A 24,363-nucleotide genomic window follows, 5' to 3' on the forward strand; every position below is an offset into this window, starting at 1 on the left:
CTACATCAATAGCCATGGATAATTTGGTATATCTGGAAAGCAAGGAACGAAAAGATCTATGAAAATGTGGATAAATATCCTTTATAGGTATTACGCTTGCCGGAAAAAGATGCACAATCGTGGCACTTAGCTTAAATCGAGTTTCATACTAAAAATCATGGTTTGTTGAATTTGGAAACTTGGAATTGAGTAAGGGATATTTCACATGATATAAATTATGTTGAATGACGTTACTTTGTGGATGAATCCTGGAAAAAAAGCAATGAGTTTTCTAAAACATGATGGTATTGTACATCATCAAATGGAGAGACGCTAACCATGAGAGCTGCCAATCTCATAAGTAATTTATCTCCACTACATGTAGAGTTGGAAGCTTTTCTTTGGGCGATGAAGTGTATAATTAGTGCTGACAACCATGGTATAATCTTTTTTACAGACTGTTAAGATTTTTTGAAGATGGTGTCTTCTCCAAATGAATGGTCGGCCTTCTTAATGTATTCGAAGGAATTACAAAGCGACAAGGAAAAATTCACAAGTTTGTCTTTATCTTTAATCTCTCGGTGTGCAAATGTTAAAGCGGATTTGGCATGAAAAGTTTGTATCGAACTCCATCATATCACATATGTTAACAACATTCTTCAGAGATGGTTCTTGAATTCTAATCAATATCGATTGACAAAAAAAAAGATGGCGTAAAATTTAAATAAGGTTTGACACCTCTAAATTTATGAAAATTTGATTTTGTAAGTAATTTTGAAAACAGCGAATGACGAATTGTGAAAACAATTTTCATTAGCATTTTAAAAATAAAAATATGGATTCTAAGCACGAGTTAAATTTGGTATTACTATATAATATAATATGGTTATAATATAATCGAGTTAAATTTCATAACAACGTCTAACAAATCTCTATTTCAACAACCAAAAATTTACAAATTGAAAACAACATTATTTAATTAACACAAAATAACACAAAATAACGGCTAACTTCTTTAATTAACTTAAAATAATCTATATTATAAATACATCACATTTATGATATTTTGATTTTTAATCTAACAGAATTATATGCAATCTTATTTTGTGGTTGTTAACATAAAATAAACTTATTGTTCAAACAATTTTATTTTTTAAAATAATATTATTTTTATTTCCATATCTTAAGAAACATTATGTTTAATTAAGTATTATATAAAATATATATATATATATATATATTCATATTAATATTATATAAGGACTGACAAAAAATATTTTATCACTTAGAACTACAATATATTAAAATTTTATATATATAATTTTGTACTAAATAAAATATCTAGTTGGAATTATATTTTTCATCTACAGTCCTTCACCGAAAAAATTAAATAAGCTAATTTTTCTCGTGGATAGACGAAAATAACAATGCTATTTTGCAATTGTTATAAAATATGATGATTATCCATCATTTACTTAATTCCTAAGCAGCTTCCTCACCAAACTATTGTGGATAATGTTTATCCAAATTTAACATAGCTTTGGCCCAAAGTTACTTTAGTATATATATGTAGTCGACTAAAGTTGATTTGTAGAAGAAAGATAACAAGAGAAAAGATATAAGAGTATGTCATTTGCTCTCTCATTCTCTCTACACGTCCACACTTTCTTCTCTTCTCTTTATTATTTCTCATACTTTATGATTCTTGGCCAAATCACCATTATTTTTTTTTGTTTTAATAAGATCATTGGTCAATTTCTTAAATATCCACCAAATTAAACTCCAACCGATCTAAAATAAGATTCGGTCCAAGATAAATAGGCTTGAAAAGCCATAATTTTTGGAGGGGTTATTACAAGTCCCACATCTTTAAAAAGATCCAAGATTAAATACATGATCTCATTTGGATATGTTATTGATCCTAAGGTAGAATTCATTTCGAGATGAATGAACTCAAAGAGTTATTATCTCGAAGGGGAGAATTAAAGGAATCCCACATCGATATTAAGTCGATAAATTTTGGTGAATTTGACACCCCAGAGCGAGATAACTCTGGTGAAGTCATATCCTAAAAGTTATCACTTTAAGATAAAGTGGAATATCTAAAAAATGATGTTTACTCTCAAATTGAGTTTTAATAAATCGTTCATAATACAAATCCAAGAGATTGCAAAACGATTTATGGTGATTTAATCTCCGTGTTTTTACATGGAACATGCAGTTTTGCATGTAGTAATGATTATATATAAGGCCAACGATTCATAAGAAATATTTCTCTCATGTAATTTATACATGATTAGAGATCAAATATTTATCATTTTAAATTTTATAAGTGTGAGATATATATTATAAATGCTCTTATGCACCTCATAAAAATATCATCCAAAGAGGATGAAATATATAGATGCTGGAGATAAGTCTTCGCTCTATTAATATTGAGCCATCTTTTAGATGTACCAATTGTAAGATTTGCGTATCATCATGTTGATGATAAAATTTCTCAATCATTATGGGAGAATTATTGAATAGTTTGGATTTTTGAACAAATATATATGAACTTAAGAGTTCAAAAGTTCAAAATGATCACTATTCAGAATAAATTGCAAATCAAATGCAAACAGCTGATGAATGAGATTTTATAAAATTATTGATCCTCATATAAATAAATATGAACTTAGACAGTTCATAGAAAATCTCATATTCCAGCTAAAATAAAATAAAAAATGCACCAAAAATATGTCTCTGGCGGATGACATATTATTGTCTAGAACACGTTAAAGAACGTGATAGACAACTTTGGTTCCAAATATAAAGAAAATCCTCGAAAGGAGCAAATTATTATACAGAAGATTAAACTCTTAAAAGAAAAGCATATAGACTCCTAAAAAGGAGTAAGGAGACTCCTCAAAAAGGAGTAAAGAGACGATTGACATGGTTAATAACGAAATCAGGTACCTATATATATAAAATCATTTATTATGATTAAGAGATCTCATTAACCATGTCATTACGGTAAATATGGAACCAAAGCCAAGTAAAGATAATATAATGTCGGCATGAAAAATGATCTATGATCTAGCGCGCAATGTAATTAATGAGGATCATGAATCTCCGCTCTGTGAGAGTAAAGAGATATATAAATATATATTGGCTAATAAATAAAGAGACAATCAAGTCATATTATTCTCGTATTAGAAACGAGTAATTTATGGACACATGGTCCAAGCATCAAAAGGGTATTATGATATATAAGACAAAACGGTGTGTCCCAACGGATTTTGTTAATATACCCTATATATTGAATTTGATGCTATATAAATGACTTGAACTACGTCTCATGGGATGTCTGAAGGACTAATCCCTGAAAGATATATGATATCATAATTATATTTCCGGGAATTTATAAACATGATGATTTTGATCATCAAAACTCTTAAAGAGTTCATTGGAATAAAAGATCTTGGAAAGACAAAAGTGTCTCCAGATATTCCAACTAAACATCTAAAGTAATTGATGTTATATCAATCACTCCTAAAGGAAGTCGACTCTATATATTTGGTCATAAAACACTATATATAAATGCTGACGAGTATTTATATATTTTGTGAATTGTATGCAGTATTTGCTATAGATCTACTTGCAGGATTAACTCATCTCATTCGGTTAGACATCGAGATAAGTGAAAATATCCTATATTGTCTGCAAGGTTAGATTGATTTGGACTTATTTTATTCTAGAAATCTCGAATTTGGTTTAGTTGGTTTTGCAGATAAAGGATTTATATCAGATCCATATAAAAATATCGCAAAACAACAACATCGCGGCATTTCTAATAGCAGACTTTGGTCATTGCTTGCTCAAGTTATGCCAAAATTATTGCGCTTCATGAAGCACACCAAAAAGATGTATGGCTTAGATTAACGCCATCAACATATACAAGAAGCAAGCACTATAGTCACCAGTGAAGAGCCAACAACAAGACAATGTTGTATGTGTTTCCCAATTCAATGGAAGAAACAATGTAGCAGAAAGGCGCTTCCAGCTACAACATTTAGAAAGCTTCTTCACATATCAAAATGAATCATTTGAAGAAGATGCTTACAAGGGGAGACATATGATGATGAGCATGGCTGTACTCTTTGTCCCTTATCATAGTTTTTATCCCACTGGGTTTTTCCATGAAAAGATTTTTAACGAGACAGCAAAGAACACGCAAAATATAGACAAGAAAATAAAGGTCTATCTCTCTTCCGAAATCTTTGTCATATAATGGCAAGATCAAACGGGGCGAAGAGAATGATCGAGATGCATCATCTACGAAAGCTATGAAGAGAACACGTCTCGTTTGTTACAGAAGGAGATTATGTCACTGCACTATTTTCTTTGTCATGGGTTTTATCCTATACGATTTTTTCATGATAAAGTTTTAACGAGGCAGTACGTAACTCAACAAAAATTATGGATATTCAAAGGGGAGTGTTATAAAATATGATGATTATCCATCATTTACTTAACTCCTAAGTAGCTTCCTCTCTAAGCTATTGTGGATAATTTTATTTCCTCTCTAAGCTATTGTGGATAATTTTATCCAAATTTAACATAACTTTGGCCCAAGTTACTTTAGTATATATATGTAGTCGACTAAAGTTGATTTGTAAGAAAAAAGATAACAAGAAAGAAGATATAAGAGTTTGTCATTTGCTCTCTCATTTTCTCTACACGTCCACACTTTCTTCTCTTCTCTTGATTATTTCTCATGTGTATAATATATTATATATACTTTCGTTATGGTTTTTAACAGCAATAAATTTTTCGTCTACAGTGCGTCACCGAAAAAGTTAAATAAGCTAATTTACTTATCCTATGATTGCATACATATTGCATTGAGAGAGAATTCACATGCTTATGTGAGTGATCATGATAGCTTAGCATCTACATATCTTGATATATTGTTATTTATATGCCTCGGGATCTGATTCTCCTAACTCAAAATTACTTTTATATGTTGTATAGTGGTGGTCCAAACAAAATTTTGATATTCTGATGATCATATTTTGAATAGCAATGTGCGAGAGTACTTTTTCTCTGTAAGTGGATAGCCACGAGAAAGTTACACTCGCAATTAAAACAAACATTTGGAAAGTTAGTTTTACGTTTTCCATTATTTTAGGGTTAATTTTACCATTTTCAAAGATGTATATAAGAGTTTGAAAATTGAAAGTATATAGATTTGTAAATATCAGTCGGGGTTACCGAGGATCTATAACAACGATTTGTTTTTCACTTTTAGTTAAAATCTTTGTACGGCTGACTAGATTTTAACTTGCGATATACTGTAGAGCTATATTTGTTTTTAATAAAATTTAAATTGCTTTGTAGGTTAAAAATATATATAATTTAATGTTTTATATTTTTAAATATATAACTCCTATATTTATATATTATTTAGTGTATACTTATCAACAAAATATATTATTTAATGTATAATTACTATGTTTGAATTTTACCGTTTAAAAATATAGAAACAATAACATACCGTTCATTAAGTTAAAACCTAGACTATAACTAAACAATTAAAATTTTAAATTATATTTGTTTTGTTAATATTGTTTGTTTTGTTTAGTGTTTAAGATGAGATAGTTGTATTTTGATTGTTATATTTAGGATTTCATTTGTAGTATATCGTTTCGTATAAATATATTCGGTGAAATTAAATATTATTTTATTTTCTGTTTTAATAATATTTTAATTTAAAAGATATATAATTCAAATCAATTTAAAAGTTTTCTTTCAAATGGTTATTTAATATATAATAAATTTAAATATTCTAAATATTTGAAACCCGTCTTACCATTTAACAGCGTTCGGTGAAACTAAACATGATATTGTAATTTAATAGTACTTTTATTTAAAAATATCTAATTCAAATCAATTTCAAAAATTTTTTTTAATGATTATTTATGTTTTATAGATTTTACATATTATAAATATTCTAAACGTTTAATAAACTTTATATAATTATAATATTTACTTTTTAATAAGTATAAATAATTATAATATCTTAAGATTTCTTAATTTTTAGATAATTAGAATTGATGGAGATAAATTAGATAAAGAAAATGATAGTAATCAGAAATATTAATTCATTGATAAGAATTAAAGACAGGGGTATAACACTATAAATAAGTATCAACTCTGAGATTTCTTTCATAGGTATACTCAAAAAATGTATACATATAGATTTGTTACAGTTACTTATTCAGGGTTGAAACTTGAAAGTCATATAATTATTGCTACAAAATTATGGATATTTATATCACATTAAGATAGCACGATTTCTGTAACTGTTATTAAAAGTGAAATTAGAGTTTTTAGAGTCCTAGTGTGACAGTAATGCTATGCCCTAAATTTTATGAGTTAGCGCCAACACTTAGAAAAAAAAAGGTATTCTCGCGGTTTAGGAGTGAAACAAATCAGTGGCTGGGAAAAAAAGACAAAAAACAAAAAAAAGCAAAAAACATATATAAAAAAAACACATCGTTGGCTCTCTCGCTCTCTCCGCCGAATCCAGTCGATTTCAGCTCGCCATCTCTGTCGATTCCATCTTCTAGATCTCTCGCTCTCTCCGCCGAATCCAGTGCTCGGCATCTGCTCTCCTCAATCTCAGATTTTCAATCTTCGCCGAATCTGCAGCTCTCCTCAACTCTGATTTCAATCTCAGATTTTCAAGTTTTGCAGGTGAGTTCAAAGTGAGTTCGTAGAAGCTGTAATTTGTTCCATGTATTGTTAATTTGTTCCCTATTTTTATTTCTGTTGAGACTTGAATGATGAATTTGAATTCTGTAATGTGTTGTTGGATTTGGTAATGTAATGTTGGTTTAAGAAAAATTTTGGTATCAGGTTTCAGGGTAGTATGGAAACTGAAAAGGACATACTGCATAGCATTCTTGATATCTATAGCATCTAAAAATGCTGCAACAAAATAATATGCAACACGTAACCAAACCTATAATAATAAAGTAATGTAATAGCACTAATACAAAGAGCTATCGTAAGAAAGACCAAACAATGCCATGTAATAACAATGCTATCATAAAACTTATTAGCGTCAAAATAAATGCTATTAAAGATGGTGAAATATCATAGCATGTGAAAATCAACGCTACAATAGCATGTCACCTATTATAGCTGCCGCAAATACAACGTTTAATAATTCGTTATCAATGACTTTTAATGGCGTTAATCGTATACTATCTATGTCTATATTTGTTGTAGTGTTGTTTTGACAAAAAAAAAAAAAAAAAAGCCTTTTGCAATTTTTAAATAATTTATATCTTTATAGACCACTTTCCCCTTTGGCAATGGTCCCAATCTTCCTTCACGGTTATAGACTCTCCGAGAAGGTCATTAAAAAGTTGACAGCTTCTACATTCCACTTTCTCGCCACCACTTTCACCTGAATTCTCACGTCACTCTTTCTCTCTAAACCACCATAAAGCTCAAACTTTTTCTCATTCTCTCTCTAAAGCTAAAATCTTTTTCACACTCTTCTTCATGTTCAAGCAATGGGAAACCTCTGTTCTTTGTTTACTCCGCCAAAACCCGTGAAGAAAAGAAAACCCATCACAAAAAGACAATCTTCTATCGGAGCTTCTTCTTCCGGGTCGGGTCTTAATAGTAACCGTTGGAACAACCGGGTCAGATCATCTTCTTCTAGAAGAGACAACAAGTTCGAAGATGCTTTGATTCAAGAACATGCTCTTGCTGCTGCTGCTGTTTTGTTCCGACAGCAAAACGGTGGTGGAGGATCGTTGCCGTTTGATCGGTCGGCTTCACAACGTTATCAAGGTTCTTGTTCGAAGAAGAACCAGTTGCCTCGAAGCTCGAGTTCGAGGTCAAGGTCTTCTACAGATCCTCTGTTACAACCTCATCAGTTTCTTAATCAGGTTCTTTTCTTCTTCTTGATTCTTACTTTTTTTTTTTGTACTTCATTAAAGATATGTCTTAATTAGTTTTCTTACTTGGCATTAAATGAATATTTATAGTATAGTTTCTTGAATGCTTGTTGGCTCAACGTATTAAGTGGTTACAAATCAATGTGAGTCTTGAAACTTGCTGACTCTATTTTTGTTTCATTGGTTATTGTTAATGGTGTGAATGTTGTGACAATGAGATTATATTATAGAGGATGATAAGCACATAACCAGAGTAAACCGGTGTCATAGAAAAGAGATGTGGTCTTGTTATGGCTCCTAAACTAATGGGATTGTATTCTCCACGATCTTAGTAGTAGATTTAGTGGTTAGTTTCTTTCTTATTTTTGTGTATTTAAAGACTTCAATGTTAAGTTAAGGAATTAGACTTGAAAATTGACAAAACAGAGTTTATCTCTTTGGTACTTTGTGTGTTCTTGTGTTAAGACAAAACACATCTCTTTGGCTTTGAGGAGGGACCACCTATCAGAGGAAGACGGTTTTGATGTTGAAAGTATTATCTTAATCAAGATTCAAACTTGAAACCTGTTTTAGTTACTTAACATTTTAGCCAAACATGCCCAAATATAGTGTTTTGAGAATTTGCTCACCTAATCTTATAGATGATCCATTTTGGGATAGGAAAAAAATTGGATTATACATTTTATTGGAGTTCATATTTTTTCTCGAACTTAAATTCTTTTTTTTTACTGATATTTGAGTAGGGTATAAAGCTAGATGACTTGGAAACAAACCATTTTGTCCTTGTTCATGGAGGTAGTTTTGGCGCTTGGTGTTGGTATAAAACCATTGCACTTCTTGAGGAAGATGGTTTTAAAGTTACCGCTATAGACTTAGCAGGTTGCGGTATTAACTCGATTAATATAAATGGCATCGCTAGTTTGTCACAATATGTCAAGCCACTTACCGATATTCTTGAAAAGCTTCCCATAGGAGAGAAGGTTCTGTTTCTCTTTGCATTCATCTTTTACTCCTTTCCCTTTTATTTCGTCTTTGAAAATTGGTAGAATGTATTATGTAAACTTGTAGGTGATATTGGTCGGTCACGATTTTGGTGGAGCATGTATATCTTATGCTATGGAACTCTTTCCTTCAAAGATTTCGAAAGCGGTTTTCCTCGCTGCAGCGATGTTAACAAATGGTCAAAGTACACTCGATATGTTCTCCTTGAAGGTTTGCTTTCTCATATATATTCTTCTCATGTTTCAAGCTTTGTTCCGCGCCATAGTGATTTCGATTACAACACACTTTGCAGGCCGGTCAGAACGATTTAATGAGAAAAGCTCAGATATTTATCTACACAAATGGTAATGAAAACCCTCCAACCGCAATTGACTTAGACAAATCTCTTCTCAAAGACCTTTTGTTCAACCAAAGCCCTTCGAAGGACGTTGCATTGGCTTCTGTATCAATGAGGTCAATTCCATTTGCGCCGGTTCTTGAAAAACTCTCTCTTTCGGATGCTAACTACGGATCAGTTAGACGGTACTATATAGAGACGTTAGAAGACAATGCTATACCAGTGACTCTTCAAGAAAACATGATCAATAGTAGTCCTCCTGAAAAGGTTTATCGGTTAAAAGGCGCCGACCATGCTCCTTTCTTTTCCAAACCACAAGCTTTGCATAAACTTCTGCTTGAGATCGCCAGAATTAGCCCTGCTTAACTCTTTATCATGATATTCACTAACTGGTGTTTCAAAGTGTCTCATCAGATCTCTCTTCCTCTGTATTTTTTGTTTCATTTGGTGATGTTGTTTTTGTTTCTTCTTGCCTTTTCTCAAAGGTCATCATTCTGTATTTCTATTTTCTTGTTCTCCTGTTTTTACCAGAAAAAAAATGTTTATAAAAAATGCATGTAATGGGACATAGGGTACAAATTCGTTTTATGGTAACCAGATGTTCAAGATCCTTAAAGAAGACGTTCCAATTCTTCTAGAGGGTCTAATTGACCTGCTCTTGCTCTCATAAATCTTCTTGTGTTCTTGTATGTTCTTGTATGTGTGTGAATGTATTTATGGCATTTTTTGACGTGTATATGAAATTCTTTTGAGATATAGAAGTTGTGAATCAAGTTGGCATATGTGGTCCTGGTTCAAATAGATAAGGATAATAAGAAAATGTTGTAACAAGTGGAAATGGTAACTCTAATCCAAAGCAAAAGCAATGGCCCTAAGATATATGTTTGAAACGAATTCATTGTTGTACACAAAGAATTTTTGAAGGAGGTAAACTTTTTTCAAAAAGCTAACCGTAAATATTGAGAAATCGATGAGATCGCTCTATATTAAAATCATACGGCCGAGATGACAAAAATTAACAATATTCTAGATCTTCATTATATCCATAATATTGGTTTGAGAAGGTTGGCCACTAAAAAGGAGATTGCATCATTGTACTAATCTTTGACCAATTCATCTAAACATTATATTTAATTTGGTTGCGTAATCATTATTAGAACATCGTACCAAATCAAGAACAAACCAAAGACATCACAATTAATGCCTAAAGTGATTGGAGATGAGCTTAAGTGATGGATTCAACTAGTTCATTAGTGGAGAGCTTGCTAAACTAAATGGAGCTTGAAAATAACAAATAGAAGCTTTCAAACTTGAAGATCACCTTAGAAGTTTAAAATGAAGCTTCACGATTCAGATATTTAAAGGATCAAATAAACAATAAAAAAGGCTCTACTGACGTGGAGGCAATTTTGAAGGCGATTAGGGTTCCTAGCTTGATCAACAAGGCTGATGCTGCCGGCGGCTCCTCCGCCTAGGGTTGGAGATGGCCCTTCATCGGAAGAGGAGCTGGTCTCTTCCTCTGTTGAGTGCACCAGAAACGACGAAGAGTTGGACAGATCTCAGACAAGCGAGGAAAAGTTTGCTGGAAATATGGGTCAAACGAAATCTGTAGAGGAGATTGAGGAGGTTTCAAAGAGTTTGGAAGGGTTATCCCCAACGATTTCATCATCCAATCAAGGGACTTGAGTTCTCGGTGAGCAAAGGCTATGGCTGAAGGCAGCACAAAAGCATATGTTTACAAAGCAAAAGTTTGTGGTCTCGGAAGTTGAAGGGCAGCAAAGGGTAGTGGTACCTAAGGGAGTTTTTGAAGGAGCAAAACCGCTCTGGGAGGACTTCCTGCTTGGAAAATTTCTTCATACAACAGCACCACATGTGGGAAAGATCTATATGATTGTGAACAAAATCTGGAGGTTGGGAGATAAATCTTCTATGATTGATGTTTTTGCTGTTAATGAGACGACTGTTAAGTTTTGAATTAGAAGTGAAGGCATTCGAAAGAGGATTTTGAATAGAGGTATGTGAAATATAGTTGGAATTCCTATGCTCGTATCTAAATGGACCCCTTTTGCGGAGGAGACACAGCCAGCTATGAAATCCATTCCCTTATGGATCATTCTCAAGAATGTTCCACCGTCGATGTTTACGGATAAGGGTTTGGAGTTTTTATCAAGTGCAGTGGGGAAACCGCTACGGCTACACCCAAAAACAGAGGCATGTGTTAGTTTCGATGAAGCCTAAATATTGGTGGAAGCAGATCTTACCAAAGACTTGCCAAAGGAATATCGTTTCTTTGGTGAAGAAGAGGGAGAACTGGACGTGGTGATCAGTTATACATAACCCTGGCTTCCCCCACGGTATTGTAATTGTAAAAAATGGGGTCATGTGAAGAATGCATGTCTCGCAGGGGCTAGTGATGTGGGTAACCATCAAATTAGCTCAAAATCAAAGTTACCAAAAGATACAACACCGGATCGAGAAGACATTATTGATAAGAAACTGTTGGAGTTGGAGATCCGGTTTAACTGGTTTGGTTTACAAACTTGGCTACAAAGTTGCGTGAAGAGAACGTTGGCGTTAAATCAGGAATGTATATCAAAGTTACTCCATAAAATCTGTATTGTTAATATTGTTTCTATATTTTCGGTAAGATACGATATCGTGATAGCACAAAGATCTTGTTCTCTAAAGCTATATATGTACATGTAATCATTCATAATAAACAGAACAACTCTTGAAACTCTGTTTATTTCATGGTAGCATAGCTTGAGAAATCAATTTTGATTTTCTTTTGAAACGAAGAGTGACGATGGCAGCGAACCCGAACCCGACAGTGGAGGTGAGAAGAACAATTTCACCTTACGACCTGACTTCCGCCGACAATCCTGGTGCAGTAATCTCACATCCATTGTTCACTGGAAGTAACTATGATGAATGGGCATGCAGCATGAAGACGGCGTTATGCTCTCGAAAGAAATTTGGATTCCTTGACGGGACAATTTCAAAACCCGTAGAAGGATCTCCAGATTTGGAAGATTGGTGGACTATTCAAGCATTGCTCGTGTCTTGGAATAAAATGAGTATCGATCCAGTGGTGAAGAAGAACGTTTCTAATCGTGATGTGGCGAAGGACCTCTGGGATCATTTGAAGAAAAGGTTTTCTGTGATGAATGGGCCTAAACTTCAGCAACTTAAATCTGAGTTAGCGTGTTGTAAGCAAAGAGGGCTTACAATTGAGACATATTATGGGAAGCTAACAAAGATTTGGGACAGTATGGCTAGTTTTCGTCCCGTACGTACCTGCAAGTGTGGTGGTTGTGTGTGCGATCTTGGTGCTCTTGAGGAGAAGGATCGTGAAGAAGACAAAGTTCATGAATTCTTGTTTGGACTTGATGATGCTTTGTTTCGAACAGTGAGATCAACTCTTGTGTCACGTGTTCCTGTGCAACCTTTGGAAGAAGTGTACAACATTGTGAGGCAAGAGGAGGATCTGATCAGAAATGGAGCAAAGATTATGGATGATCAACGTGAAGTCAATGCATTTGCTGCTCAGATGAGACCGAAGCTTTACCAAGGAAGAAGTGATGAAAAAGAAAAGGGAATGGTGTGTAAACACTGCAATCGCAGCGGTCATGCGTCCGATAGCTGCTATGCAGTCATTGGATACCCGGAGTGGTGGGGAGATAGGCCACGGAGCCGCTCAATGCAAACTCGGGGTCGTGGAGGGACTAGTTCAAGCGGCGGGCGTGGACGAGGTGCAGCTGCTTACGCCAATCGTGTGACAGTTCCAAATCATGACTCCTTTGAACAAGCAAACTATGCTCTTACTGATGAGGATCGTGACGGTGTGAGCGGTCTCACTGATAGTCAGTGGCGAACTATCAAAAGCATACTCAATTCCGGGAAAGAGGCTGCAACTGAAAAACTAACCGGTAAGTCCACTTCACCCTCTTGGATAATGGACACTGGAGCTTCGCATCACTTGACAGGAAAATTTGATATATTGATGAATGTTAGAGATATGGAACCAGTTTTGATAGTTCTAGCTGATGGTAGGGAACGAATTTCAGTTAAAGAAGGAACAGTTCGTCTTGGATCAGATTTAGTTATGAAATCTGTGTTTTATGTTGAAGAATTTCAGTCTGATTTAATCTCAATTGGACAATTGATGGATGAGAATCGATGTGTTTTGCAAATGTCTGATCGCTTCCTTGTTGTGCAGGACCGCACTTCGAGGATAGTGATGGGAGCTGGTAGGCGTGTAGGGGGAACGTTTCACTTTCGCAGTACGGAGATCGCAGCATCAGTCACAGTTAAGGAGGAAAAGAATTATGAGCTGTGGCATAGTCGGTTGGGTCACCCAGCTGCGAGAGTAGTTAGTTTAATCCCAGAGAGTTCTGTTTCTGTTTCTTCTACACATTTGAATAAGGCATGTGATGTTTGTCATCGCGCTAAGCAAACTAGAAATTCATTTCCGTTGAGTATCAATAAAACTTCGAGAATTTTTGAGTTAATTCATTGTGATTTGTGGGGTCCTTATCGAACACCGTCACATACGGGTGCTCGTTATTTTCTAACAATCGTTGATGATTATTCAAGAGGGGTATGGCTGTACTTACTGAATGATAAGAGTGAAGCACCTAGTCACTTGAGAAATTTCTTTGCATTGACAGAGCGACAATTCAATGTAAAAATCAAGACAGTGAGAAGCGACAACGGAACAGAATTTCTGTGTTTGACTAGTTTTTTCCAAGAACACGGAGTCATTCATGAACGATCTTGTGTGTCTACTCCAGAGCAGAATGGCAGGGTTGAGAGAAAACATCGGCATTTACTTAATGTAGCAAGGGCGTTGAGGTTTCAAGCCAATCTCCCAATTGAATTTTGGGGGGAATGTGTGTTGACAGCGGCGTATCTGATTAATCGTACTCCGAGCTCAGTGTTAAACAATAGCACGCCATACGAACGTTTGCATAAGAAGCAGCCTCGATTTGATCATCTGTGTGTTTTCGGAAGTTTGTGTTATGCACACAATCGTCATCGTGGTGGTGACAAATTTGCAGAACGGAGTAGGCGTTGTGTGTTTGTTGGGTACCCGCATGGTCAAAAAGGATGGAGACTATTTGATATGGAGCAACATGAATTCTTTGTGTCACGAGACGTAGTGTTCTCAGAACAAGAATTTCCATTTCAAATGACTCACGAACAGAGTATAATCGATGAAGAAGAAGCTTTGTGGACCCCAATAGCTGATGGGTTTGTTGAAGAAGAAAATAATTTGGGCCCAAACGCAGGCCCAACTACTCCACTTTGTGAAACAGATCAAATTGGCCCGTTTGTAACAGAATTGCAGTCACAAGAGTCGCCGTCAGCTCCGTTACCCACAGAACAAGTTCCGACGCCTCAGGCGCCTCCTGTAATCAACCCGCCGCCTGTAATTTCAACGACGTCGGCTCCGTCTACCTCTGCTCCGACGAATCTGCAGCTGTTGCCTCTGTCTCGAGCTAAGACAACAACTTCTCACGTGGTGGCTCCACCGGCGGTACCTCCTCCGCGACGACAGAGTGAAAGAAAACGAACACAACCTGTGACTCTTAAGGATTTTGTTGTCAATACTGCAGTCGGTCAGGAACCGAAGTCTAAACTTCATTCAATTCTATATCCATTGCAAGAGCGAGATGATACTCGTCGTTTCTCTGCTACTCATATCGCTTATGTTGCTGCTATTACTTCTGCAACAGAACCACGATCTTATAAGCAAGCCATGATGGATACAAGATGGGTTAAAGCGATGGGTACAGAGATTGATGCTCAAGAAGAGAATCATACATGGACTATTGAGGATTTACCTCCAGGGAAACGAGCGATTGGCAGTCAATGGGTCTACAAAGTGAAGCATAATTCCGATGGTACGATAGAACGGTATAAAGCACGTTTGGTTGCGCTGGGGAACAAACAAAAAGAAGGTGAGGACTATGGTGAAACTTTTGCTCCGGTTGCAAAGATGGCCACTGTGCGCTTGTTTCTCGATGTCGCAGCAAAACGCAATTGGGAAATCCACCAGATCGATGTTCACAATGCGTTTTTACACGGAGACTTGAGAGAAGAGGTTTATATGAAGCTACCTCCCGGTTTTGAAGCTTCTCATCCGAACAAGGTGTGTCGTCTCCGTAAAGCTCTGTATGGTTTAAAACAGGCTCCTCGATGTTGGTTTGAAAAATTGACAACGGCTTTAAAGAGGTATGGTTTTCGGCAATCGCTTGCTGATTATTCATTATTTACTCTTGTCAAAGGTTCTGTTAGAATTAAAATTCTCATTTACGTCGATGATTTGATTATCACTGGGAATTCTCAAAGTGCTACTCAACAATTTAAAGAGTATCTTGCGTCTTGCTTCCATATGAAAGATTTGGGTCCATTGAAGTATTTTTTGGGTATAGAAGTGGCAAGGAGTGGCAAGGAGTGACACAGGAATTTATATCTGTCAGAGAAAATATGCGTTCGATATCATTTCAGAGACTGGTTTGTTGGGAGCTAAGCCTGCGAGTTTTCCCTTGGAACAAAATCATAAGCTCGGATTGTCAACGTCACCACTGCTCACGGATCCACAACGGTATAGACGATTGGTTGGTCGCTTGATTTATCTAGCTGTTACACGACCCGACTTGGCATTTTCGGTACATATATTGGCACGGTTTATGCAAGAACCAAGAGAGGATCACTGGCAGGCATCATTACGTGTCGTTCGCTATCTCAAAGCTGATCCGGGTCAAGGAGTTTTTCTTCGACGGTCAGGTGATTTTCAAATCACTGGTTGGTGTGACTCGGATTGGGCTGGTGATCCAATGAGTAGGCGCTCAGTAACTGGTTATTTTGTACAGTTTGGTGACTCTCCTATCTCTTGGAAAACGAAAAAGCAAGACACAGTTAGTAAATCATCTGCGGAAGCTGAATATTGAGCAATGTCGTTTCTTGGTTCAGAATTGTTGTGGTTGAAACAGCTGCTGCTTGCACTTGGGGTTCGTCACGTCCAACCGATGATAATGTGCTGCGACAGTAAGTCTGCTATCTATATTGCTACGAATCCGGTTTTCCACGAACGCACAAAGCATATTGAGATAGATTGTCACTTTGTGCGTGATGAATTTGTTAAAGGTGTAATAGCTCCTCGTCATGTTGGCACTACTACTCAACTTGCTGACATCTTTACAAAGCCTTTGGGACGTGACTGTTTCTCAGCATTTCGGGTCAAGTTAGGCATACGAAATTTGTATGCTCCAACTTGAGGGGGGGTGTTGGAGTTGGAGATCCGGTTTAACTGGTTTGGTTTACAAACTTGGCTACAAAGTTGCGTGAAGAGAACGTTGGCGTTAAATCAGGAATGTATATCAAAGTTACTCCATAAAATCTGTATTGTTAATATTGTTTCTATATTTTCGGTAAGATACGATATCGTGATAGCACAAAGATCTTGTTCTCTAAAGCTATATATGTACATGTAATCATTCATAATAAACAGAACAACTCTTGAAACTCTGTTTATTTCAGAAACTAGAGGCAGTGGAAGATGCAGTCCATAACACCACTTCGGAAAATGCTAACACAGGGGCCAGGAAAGAAAGTACGGAGGAAGAAGAGAAGGCGGATGGATGGATCACACCAATAAAAACAAAAGAAATTTTCACAGAAGTGGCTAAAAAAAGAATTGCTCTCATGATTTGGCAAAGTGAGATGTGGTTTTCACCATTTGTCTTTTGAATGGTTTTTAGACCAAAATACCCTTAATAGAATCAACCAAACTCCACAGCAGTTGGTTTCGGTTTAGTTTCTATGGTTCAGTTTTAAAAAAAAAAGAAAAAAAAACTGAAACGAAGCAACCAAAGAAGAAGAAAAAGAGGAAGAGAAAGAGATGGAGAGATTTGAAAGAAAAGTAGAAAGAAGTTCAAACTTCATTATCCACTTCTTCATATTTCGACATCTCTCCATTGAACTCCAAAATTGAGGAAGAAATTTCTTGTTTTCAGAGATGAACAAAATGCAAAAAAAAATCACAGATTCAAACAATTTAGTTTTTTAAACTAAAGATACTCTAGGTTTACAAGATTTATATATAAATAGTAATTAAAACGTATAAAAAAATGAGATTTTGAGAAAACTGCTAAAGATGGCCGCAAAATTAGGTTTGCAGAAAAGGATACACAGGTTGAAGATGACTGGAAAATTACAATTATACCCTTCATTAAATTTCTTCTGTGTACGTATATTCAATTTACAGTGTACGTACACAAAATTATTTAGTCGAACGTATATGGTACGATTTCTAATAAGTCAAGCTATTTTATTACGTATTCTTATATCTCAATAATCTCATACATACATAATAATTAAATAGATATAGATGGTGAAATAATATTTGTTCCTCATATTGAAAATTATGTACGTATATGTGTAATAATGTACGTATATTTTTGTTGGTAAATTAATGTATGTACATGTGTAATAATATACGTACATCTTTGTTTGTAAATTAAATTATTATACAAAATTTTATTGATACAATATTAAACTAATATTGGCAGTGGGCGAGATATATTCTAAGACGTTCATACGATGTGATTTTGAAATATTCTGAATTCTTGACGACTTGAGCAGTCAAATGTCATGGACAAGTATCATCAACGCATACCATCACCAATCTTGTAGGATATGACCTAGGTTGCTTGTAGCAAAAAGATTGTTTGATTGCGAGATAAGACATTGTTTGTTGTATGACTTTTCTGTTCTTAAAAACACTCTTCAATCTATAGTGTACGTACATTGGTACAAACCATGTTGACACATACTTCTTGGAGTCACAGCTGGTGTACGGTCACCCGGGTGAGAAATGTTATCTCCGCCAGGTAACGCTGACTTGTGTACGTACACTCTGCCAACAGAAGACTGAATTCCCTTGGATGTTGAACAGTCAGCTGTGTGAGAATGACGTTCTCCTCAACATTCCCTATTCCATATTCTTTTACAATTTCATCGTTCCACTTGTTGTAATCATAATCTTCGCCACTACTTTCACTACCATCAATAGTAGGATCGATGGTACTTCCCCCATAGATCCATCGTCACCCTGATAATCATCATACCCATCACCATCTTCGTTGTCCCCCCATCTTCATCCTCATCTGTTTTATCGTCTTCAATCTCGTCTTGCTAATCTATGGCCTCATTATTTTCATCAACATTTAAAACACTATCACACACACGGTCACTTTCAGCATCGTCACCATGACTCCTAGAGACATTATTCCCGAGTGTCTTGACGGTTGTAATGAAAGAGACAAACAAGTTGAGAGAAGGATACCCACCACGAATAAAAAAAATCGTATCCCACCCTCACTTGACTCTCAATGTAGACAGGAGGGCGTTTAGTATCTATCATCACTAACATCTCTCCCGGTATCCAGTAACTAATTATGGGATTGATCTCTATGGACTTCAAACTGAAAGTCTCGCTTAGTGTACATACAAATTCCGTGTACGTCATGTTTTCCTTAACACGTACACAGCGACCAAACATGTTTTCCTCTGGTTCAAATTTCCATTTTTCTTCTTTGTATCTCCACTCACCGACCATAGTAAATACGAGATTATCCATTACCCAACTGCTTCATAAATTCAGGAGAAACCCAATAAATGCAACTGAAAACATTATTATATCGACAAAAACAAATAGAAATTCGTTATACGCACTTATAAACATAAATATCTACACATTTACCATTTTCAACCAACAAAATTAGAAATAAAAAAATTCTGGATTTTTTTATAAAGAACAAAATTGATTTCGAACACAATGAAGATCATAGTGTATTATAACAAAAAAAATCTTTAAAACTTCATTACTTACACGATAATGCTTGTCTTGACCCCAAACTTCGTAAATAAACAAGATCAACACATCTTCAACATCAATGTACGTTAGCAATTAATGTTTGTTTCTGGGTTCATCTTTAACTCAACAATTATTATCAATAATTTTATAATATTATAACATGTAATGATGATTTTGCATTAGTTGTGACAAGAGTCACGTCTAAACTTTTTGGGCCATTAAATGTTGATGTCATTTAGTTTTTAAAGGAAAAAATCTCCCTTCTAACTGTACAGCCGCACTCCTCAAAGTGAAACAAAAATATCTCCAACTAAACCGGAACAGTGTACCTAACTAAACCTGACTAACTAAACCGTACATTCAATAGTTTCTCAACTGTAGCAGCAAGGGTAAAATGGTCAAATTTCAGCTGAAAAGACAAAACGTGAAAACCACATTTGACTTTGCCAATCCCAGAAAATAAAACATGGTCGAAGGGTGTGGCCTGCAAATTACCCTAAAAACAAGCCATCACTCTAGTAATACCCCAAGCAAGAAGCAAGAGAAACTGACTTTCGGTGAGGTTTATACTCTCTCAAACTCCTATTATGTTCTAAGTGACACAATAGAGGGCGGTGAAGGGAAATCAAATGATGAACTTGAGGGAAATATAGAACAGACGCTAGGAAAGGAGAAAGAAGAAAACACCAGAGTTGTGGTGAATGATGACGGCAAACAAGAGTCTTTCCAAGGAAAAACTGGCTTGCCAAAAAATTCTCGGGCACACAAGGTGGGTTTGCCATTGCGGTAGTACATCCCTCGGGACTCTAAGACTGCTCACAAATTAGTTTCGACCCTTTCTACTCAAATCTCGCGGGATCAGAGTAAAAGGCCCCCCCAACACTAATTTATGTCGAGCTTTTTCTGGAATGTTCGTGGTTTCAAGAAAATGTCTAAACATTCCATAGTAAGAAAATGGGTTTCTCAAGAAGATTTGCAGTTTGGGTGTATTTTGGAGACGAGGGTACAAGAAAAAAAAGCAGAAAGAATTGTAGGATCAGTCTTTCCGGAATGGTCTTTCATATCAAACTATGCTTTTAATCGCTTGGGACGGATCTGGGAAGTGTGGAGTCCACGAGTTAGATTGACGCCATGTTTTACAAGTGGTCAAATGATTACTTGTTCAGTTCTTATGGAAAATATGGAGGAATAATTTTTTGTTTCTTTTGTTTATGCTTCGAACTTCATAAAGGACAGAAAAGAGTTATGGGAGGATTTGCAAAATCACCAAGATTCACCAATGTTTAGAAATAAGCCGTGTATGATATATGGAGATTTTAATGAAATTTTGAAGGGTGAGGAGCATTCTCTATATGAGGTAAACCCTGTTATTCCCGCAGGAATGAGAGATTTCCAGGAAGTGGTGCGATATTGTTCTCTCAGTGATATTCAGAGTCATGGTCCATTATTTACTTGGTGTAACAAAAGAGATGACGAGGAGCTAATATGTAAGAAACTAGACCGGGTGTTAGTGAATGATGCTTGGTTAGCAGAGTTTCGGCAATCATATGGAGTTTTTGAAGCAGGGGGATGTTCTGATCATCTCCGATGTCGCATAAATATAGGAGCTGCTAAACAACACAGACGCAAGCCTTTTAAATTCACGAATGCTTTGGCTACTAATGCAGGGTTCTTACCAATGATTCAAGACTTCTGAGACAGCACTGAAACGCTTTTCCATTCAACTTCCGCAATGTTTCATTTTTCAAAGAAGTTAAAAGCACTGAAACCAAGAATTAAATCGATGAGTAAAGCCAAGTTGGGTGATCTAGCGAGGAAAACGAAGGAAATTTTTGAAACTCTTTGTCGATGTCAGATGGAAACGTTAATGAATCCAACAACATCGGCAATGCGAATAGAATCTGCAGCTTATAGTAGATGGGTGCACCTCTCGGGCTTGGAGGAAAAATATTTGAAACAAAAATCAAAGCTCCATTGGCTTAAGGTTGGAGATGGCAAAAATAAAGTGTTTCACAAAGCGACAAAGGTTAGAGAAGTACGCAATGCCATCAATGAGATCAAATGCCCTGATGGTACTACAGTGGACACACAAGAGGAGATAAAAAAAAGAGGCTGAAAGTTTTTTTCATGATTTCTTAGCTCACAGGCCAGCTCACTATAAGGGTATTTCAGAGGAGGAGCTGAGGAAGCTAGTGCAGTACCGGTGTCAGAAGCAGATGGAATGCAGTTGGAAAGAGAAGTCTCTACTGAGGAAATAAGAGAAGTGTTATTCTCGATGCCAAGTGATAAAAGCCCGGGTCCAGATGGATACACTGTGGAATTCCTTAAGGCAACGTGGCCTATAGTAAAGAGAGATTTTGAGGTAGCAGTCCAATCTTTTTTTCTCTATGGATTCATACCTAAAGGAGTTAACACCACAATTTTAGCACTAATACCAAAGAAGAAAGAAGCCACGGAGATGAAGGATTATAGGCCAATCTCTTGTTGCAATGTGATATATAAGGTCATATCCAAGATTATTGCTAACAGACTCAAAAAGCTACTCCCGGATTTCATTTCACCAAACCAATCTGCATTCGTCAAAGATCGTCTACTAATGGAAAATGTGTTATTGGCATCAGAAATTGTCAAAGACTACCACAAAGAAACTATCTCTCCTCGAAGTGCAGTAAAGATCAACATATCGAAAGCTTTCGATTTAGTCCAATGGCCTTTTATTTTGGCCACACTCTCCGCTTTAAACCTCCCACCGCGATTCATAAATTGGATAGAGCTTTGTTAAACCACGGCTTCCTTCTCAGTTCAAGTGAATGGAGAGTTATCTGGCTTGTTTCAAAGTGCGAGGGGTCTGCGACAGGGTTGTTCTCTCTCTCCCTACTTGTTCGTAATATGTATGCAAGTTCTGTCCACAATGATTGACCATGCTGCCCGGGAAAGCAGAGTAGGCTACCATCCTCGTTGCCAAAAACTGAAGCTTACGCACTTGTGTTTTGCGGACGATCTCTTAGTATTCACGGACGGAAAACAAAAATCAATAGAAGAAATTCTCAAGATTTTTGATAAGTTTGCTGAATTCTCAAGATTGAAAATCAGTCTCGAAAAGTCGACGTCATATATGGCGGGGGTTAGAGATTGTGAAAAAGACTTAATTCTAAGCTCATTTCCTTTTGAATCAGGTACTCTTCCCGTATGTTACCTTGGTTTGCCATTACTAAGCAAAAGAATGACGACAAGTGACTATGCTCCTCTCATAGAACGAATTCGAGGAAGAATAAATAGTTGGACGGCAGGACACCTCTCCTTTGCCGGACGTTTGCAACTTATAAGTTCTGTGATCCATAGCCTTACAAACTTTTGGATGTCTGCTTTTAGATTACCGAGTGCTTGCATCAAAGAAATTGACAGTCTATGCTCTGCTTTTCTATGGTCTGCCCTGAGTTAAATTCAAAAAAAGCTAAAGTTTCTTGGAGGGATGTTTGTGTACCTAAAGAAGAAGGAGGGCTGGGGCTTCGCTCACTAGAAGAAGCAAACAAAGTTAGTTGCCTTAAACTTATTTGGAGACTGCTATCATCAAATTCTTTATGGGTACAATGGCTAAGGTTATATGTGAAATTACTAACTAGATCTAATACGTCGTTAATGATGAGAGTGTGTAAAGAACTTGTACGTGTGCATAAAGTAAATGACACAGAGATTTGTTAACGGGGTTCGGTAACAACCTACATCCCCGGGACCTAGTCCAGAACAATTCCACTAGAACAAGATTGCAAATACAATTGCATATGATATTACAGCATAACTATGCTTACCACTCTTTTCTAGATGGACTTTGGAAACAGTATCAAGCCACGCATGTCTTGACTACCACCCGGCAGCACCGGTGCATCACCGTCTTCTCTAACGGCTGCAGATTCCAAAGGAATACCACCAACAGATCATCATCTGTATTTGGTGGGGCGACGCCACACACATGTGTGCATCTCTCTCAACTATATCATAGACGCGCAACCTCTTTTTGTCACGACAACCATCTATATATACTCAAGACAAAACCCTAAGCTCCAAATATTCTCGCAATCTTTTTTCTTTGATCCGAAAGTATCTGAGCCACCACTAAAGGAAACATCACGTCTCCAATAGAAACACGCCACGTCATCTTCATTCTTAGCTTATTTCTTTCTACATTCAGTTCTCCTGTTGTGTACACAGCTGCTACCTGTGGAACACAACTCTGATACTTTCTGTTGATACTCCAGCGTCACACAGATCTTTCAATATCTCTGTTGCTGTCTGCATAAACTCTTGTTTCATTCTGTGCCAAGTCCTCTGTTGTATCACGGTCTGTATCATCCCTGTTTCACACATATGTTCTTGTTGCAGTGTAGTCTGTATCATCTCATATCTTGAGCTGTGTGTCATCATCTTGAGTCTAACAACCAGTTACAAATATACTCTCATTCTCCCCCTTTGTTACTGCGTTTTAGAACTCAAGCTCACCTATGTAGATTGTACTTTGATGATCTTCAAGCTTCAATACTATCTTAGAATGTTTCTCTAAACTGTCACTGCATATGTTGTGATTCTGACCGAGTGTCCATGTTCCAACTGTCACAGCTACACAACTCAGCAACATCACAATATACTAACAATATGTGCTACGTAAAGGTTCGTTTTGGTTGCAGAAAGGAACGTCAACGTTAGGCACTTGGATGTGGAAAAAGCTACTGAAATATCGACATTGAGCTTCTGGTTTTATACAGTATGAGATTCATAACGGGAAGGGTACCCTCTTTTGGCATGACAATTGGTCTCCTCTAGGACCTTTGATTGCGATAACAGGGCACCGAGGTTGGTATACATGACACAGTGGCTGAAGCACTTACACATGTTGGACGTGATCAAGTCTTCATCTTATTTTATTATCTTAGAGGAGTAGTATATTATATAGTTAAGTAACTGATTTATAAACTATTCGTATCACACCGAAAAGATACGTATAGAATTGTTAACTACAAAACAGTTACGTGTGTGTGTATGTGTCTTTACATTGGGTTGTCTTCTAGAGACGTGTCCCTCAGTTAAAGTGTGTCATGTAAACCTATAAATACTGTTTATGTATCTAATAAAAGTGTGTGGTTTGTGTTTACAATAATTAGTGCAATACGTTGAGTGTCGAAAGAGAAACAGAGAGAGTAAGACAAAACAGA

The 24,363-nt window shown here is 36.2% G+C and overlaps 1 protein-coding gene, 1 non-coding gene and 4 pseudogenes across 7 annotated transcripts; 5 read left to right on the forward strand and 1 right to left on the reverse strand.

The window, feature by feature from the left end:
• Positions 1–6,524: 6,524 nt before the first annotated feature.
• AT3G00590 lies at positions 6,525–6,886 on the forward strand. The gene has a single exon (NR_143836.1). It is a non-coding gene; the product is annotated as an uncharacterized misc_RNA (transcript).
• A 283-nt stretch (positions 6,887–7,169) lies between these two features.
• MES11 (methyl esterase 11) lies at positions 7,170–10,054 on the forward strand. Of its 2 annotated transcripts, none has more exons than NM_113902.4 (4): positions 7,170–7,925; positions 8,678–8,914; positions 9,003–9,146; positions 9,229–10,054. In NM_113902.4, the coding sequence occupies exons 1-4, from the start codon at positions 7,545–7,547 to the stop codon at positions 9,637–9,639; spliced, it is 1,173 nt and encodes a 390-aa protein (NP_189622.1). In that variant the 5' UTR covers positions 7,170–7,544; the 3' UTR covers positions 9,640–10,054. The 2 variants fall into 2 exon arrangements, with proteins under 2 accessions (NP_189622.1, NP_001327129.1); NM_001339038.1 differs by having other exon boundaries at positions 7,365–7,925; positions 8,981–9,146; positions 9,229–9,913.
• A 668-nt stretch (positions 10,055–10,722) lies between these two features.
• On the forward strand, positions 10,723–11,511 carry AT3G29786 (annotated as a pseudogene; the record flags this gene model as incomplete). Its single annotated transcript has 3 exons — positions 10,723–10,899; positions 10,990–11,235; positions 11,347–11,511.
• Positions 11,512–12,079: 568 nt separating this feature from the next.
• AT3G29776 lies at positions 12,080–16,556 on the forward strand (annotated as a pseudogene; the record flags this gene model as incomplete). The annotated part of the gene is made up of 1 exon: positions 12,080–16,556.
• A 1,274-nt stretch (positions 16,557–17,830) lies between these two features.
• Positions 17,831–18,919, reverse strand: AT3G29777 (annotated as a pseudogene; the record flags this gene model as incomplete). Its single annotated transcript has 1 exon — positions 17,831–18,919.
• Positions 18,920–19,675: 756 nt separating this feature from the next.
• AT3G29778 lies at positions 19,676–22,755 on the forward strand (annotated as a pseudogene; the record flags this gene model as incomplete). The annotated part of the gene is made up of 1 exon: positions 19,676–22,755.
• Between the last annotated feature and the right edge of the window lie 1,608 nt (positions 22,756–24,363).

This window comes from Arabidopsis thaliana, chromosome 3 (genome assembly GCF_000001735.4).
Source record: "Arabidopsis thaliana chromosome 3, partial sequence".
Lineage (NCBI taxonomy): Eukaryota > Viridiplantae > Streptophyta > Magnoliopsida > Brassicales > Brassicaceae > Arabidopsis > Arabidopsis thaliana.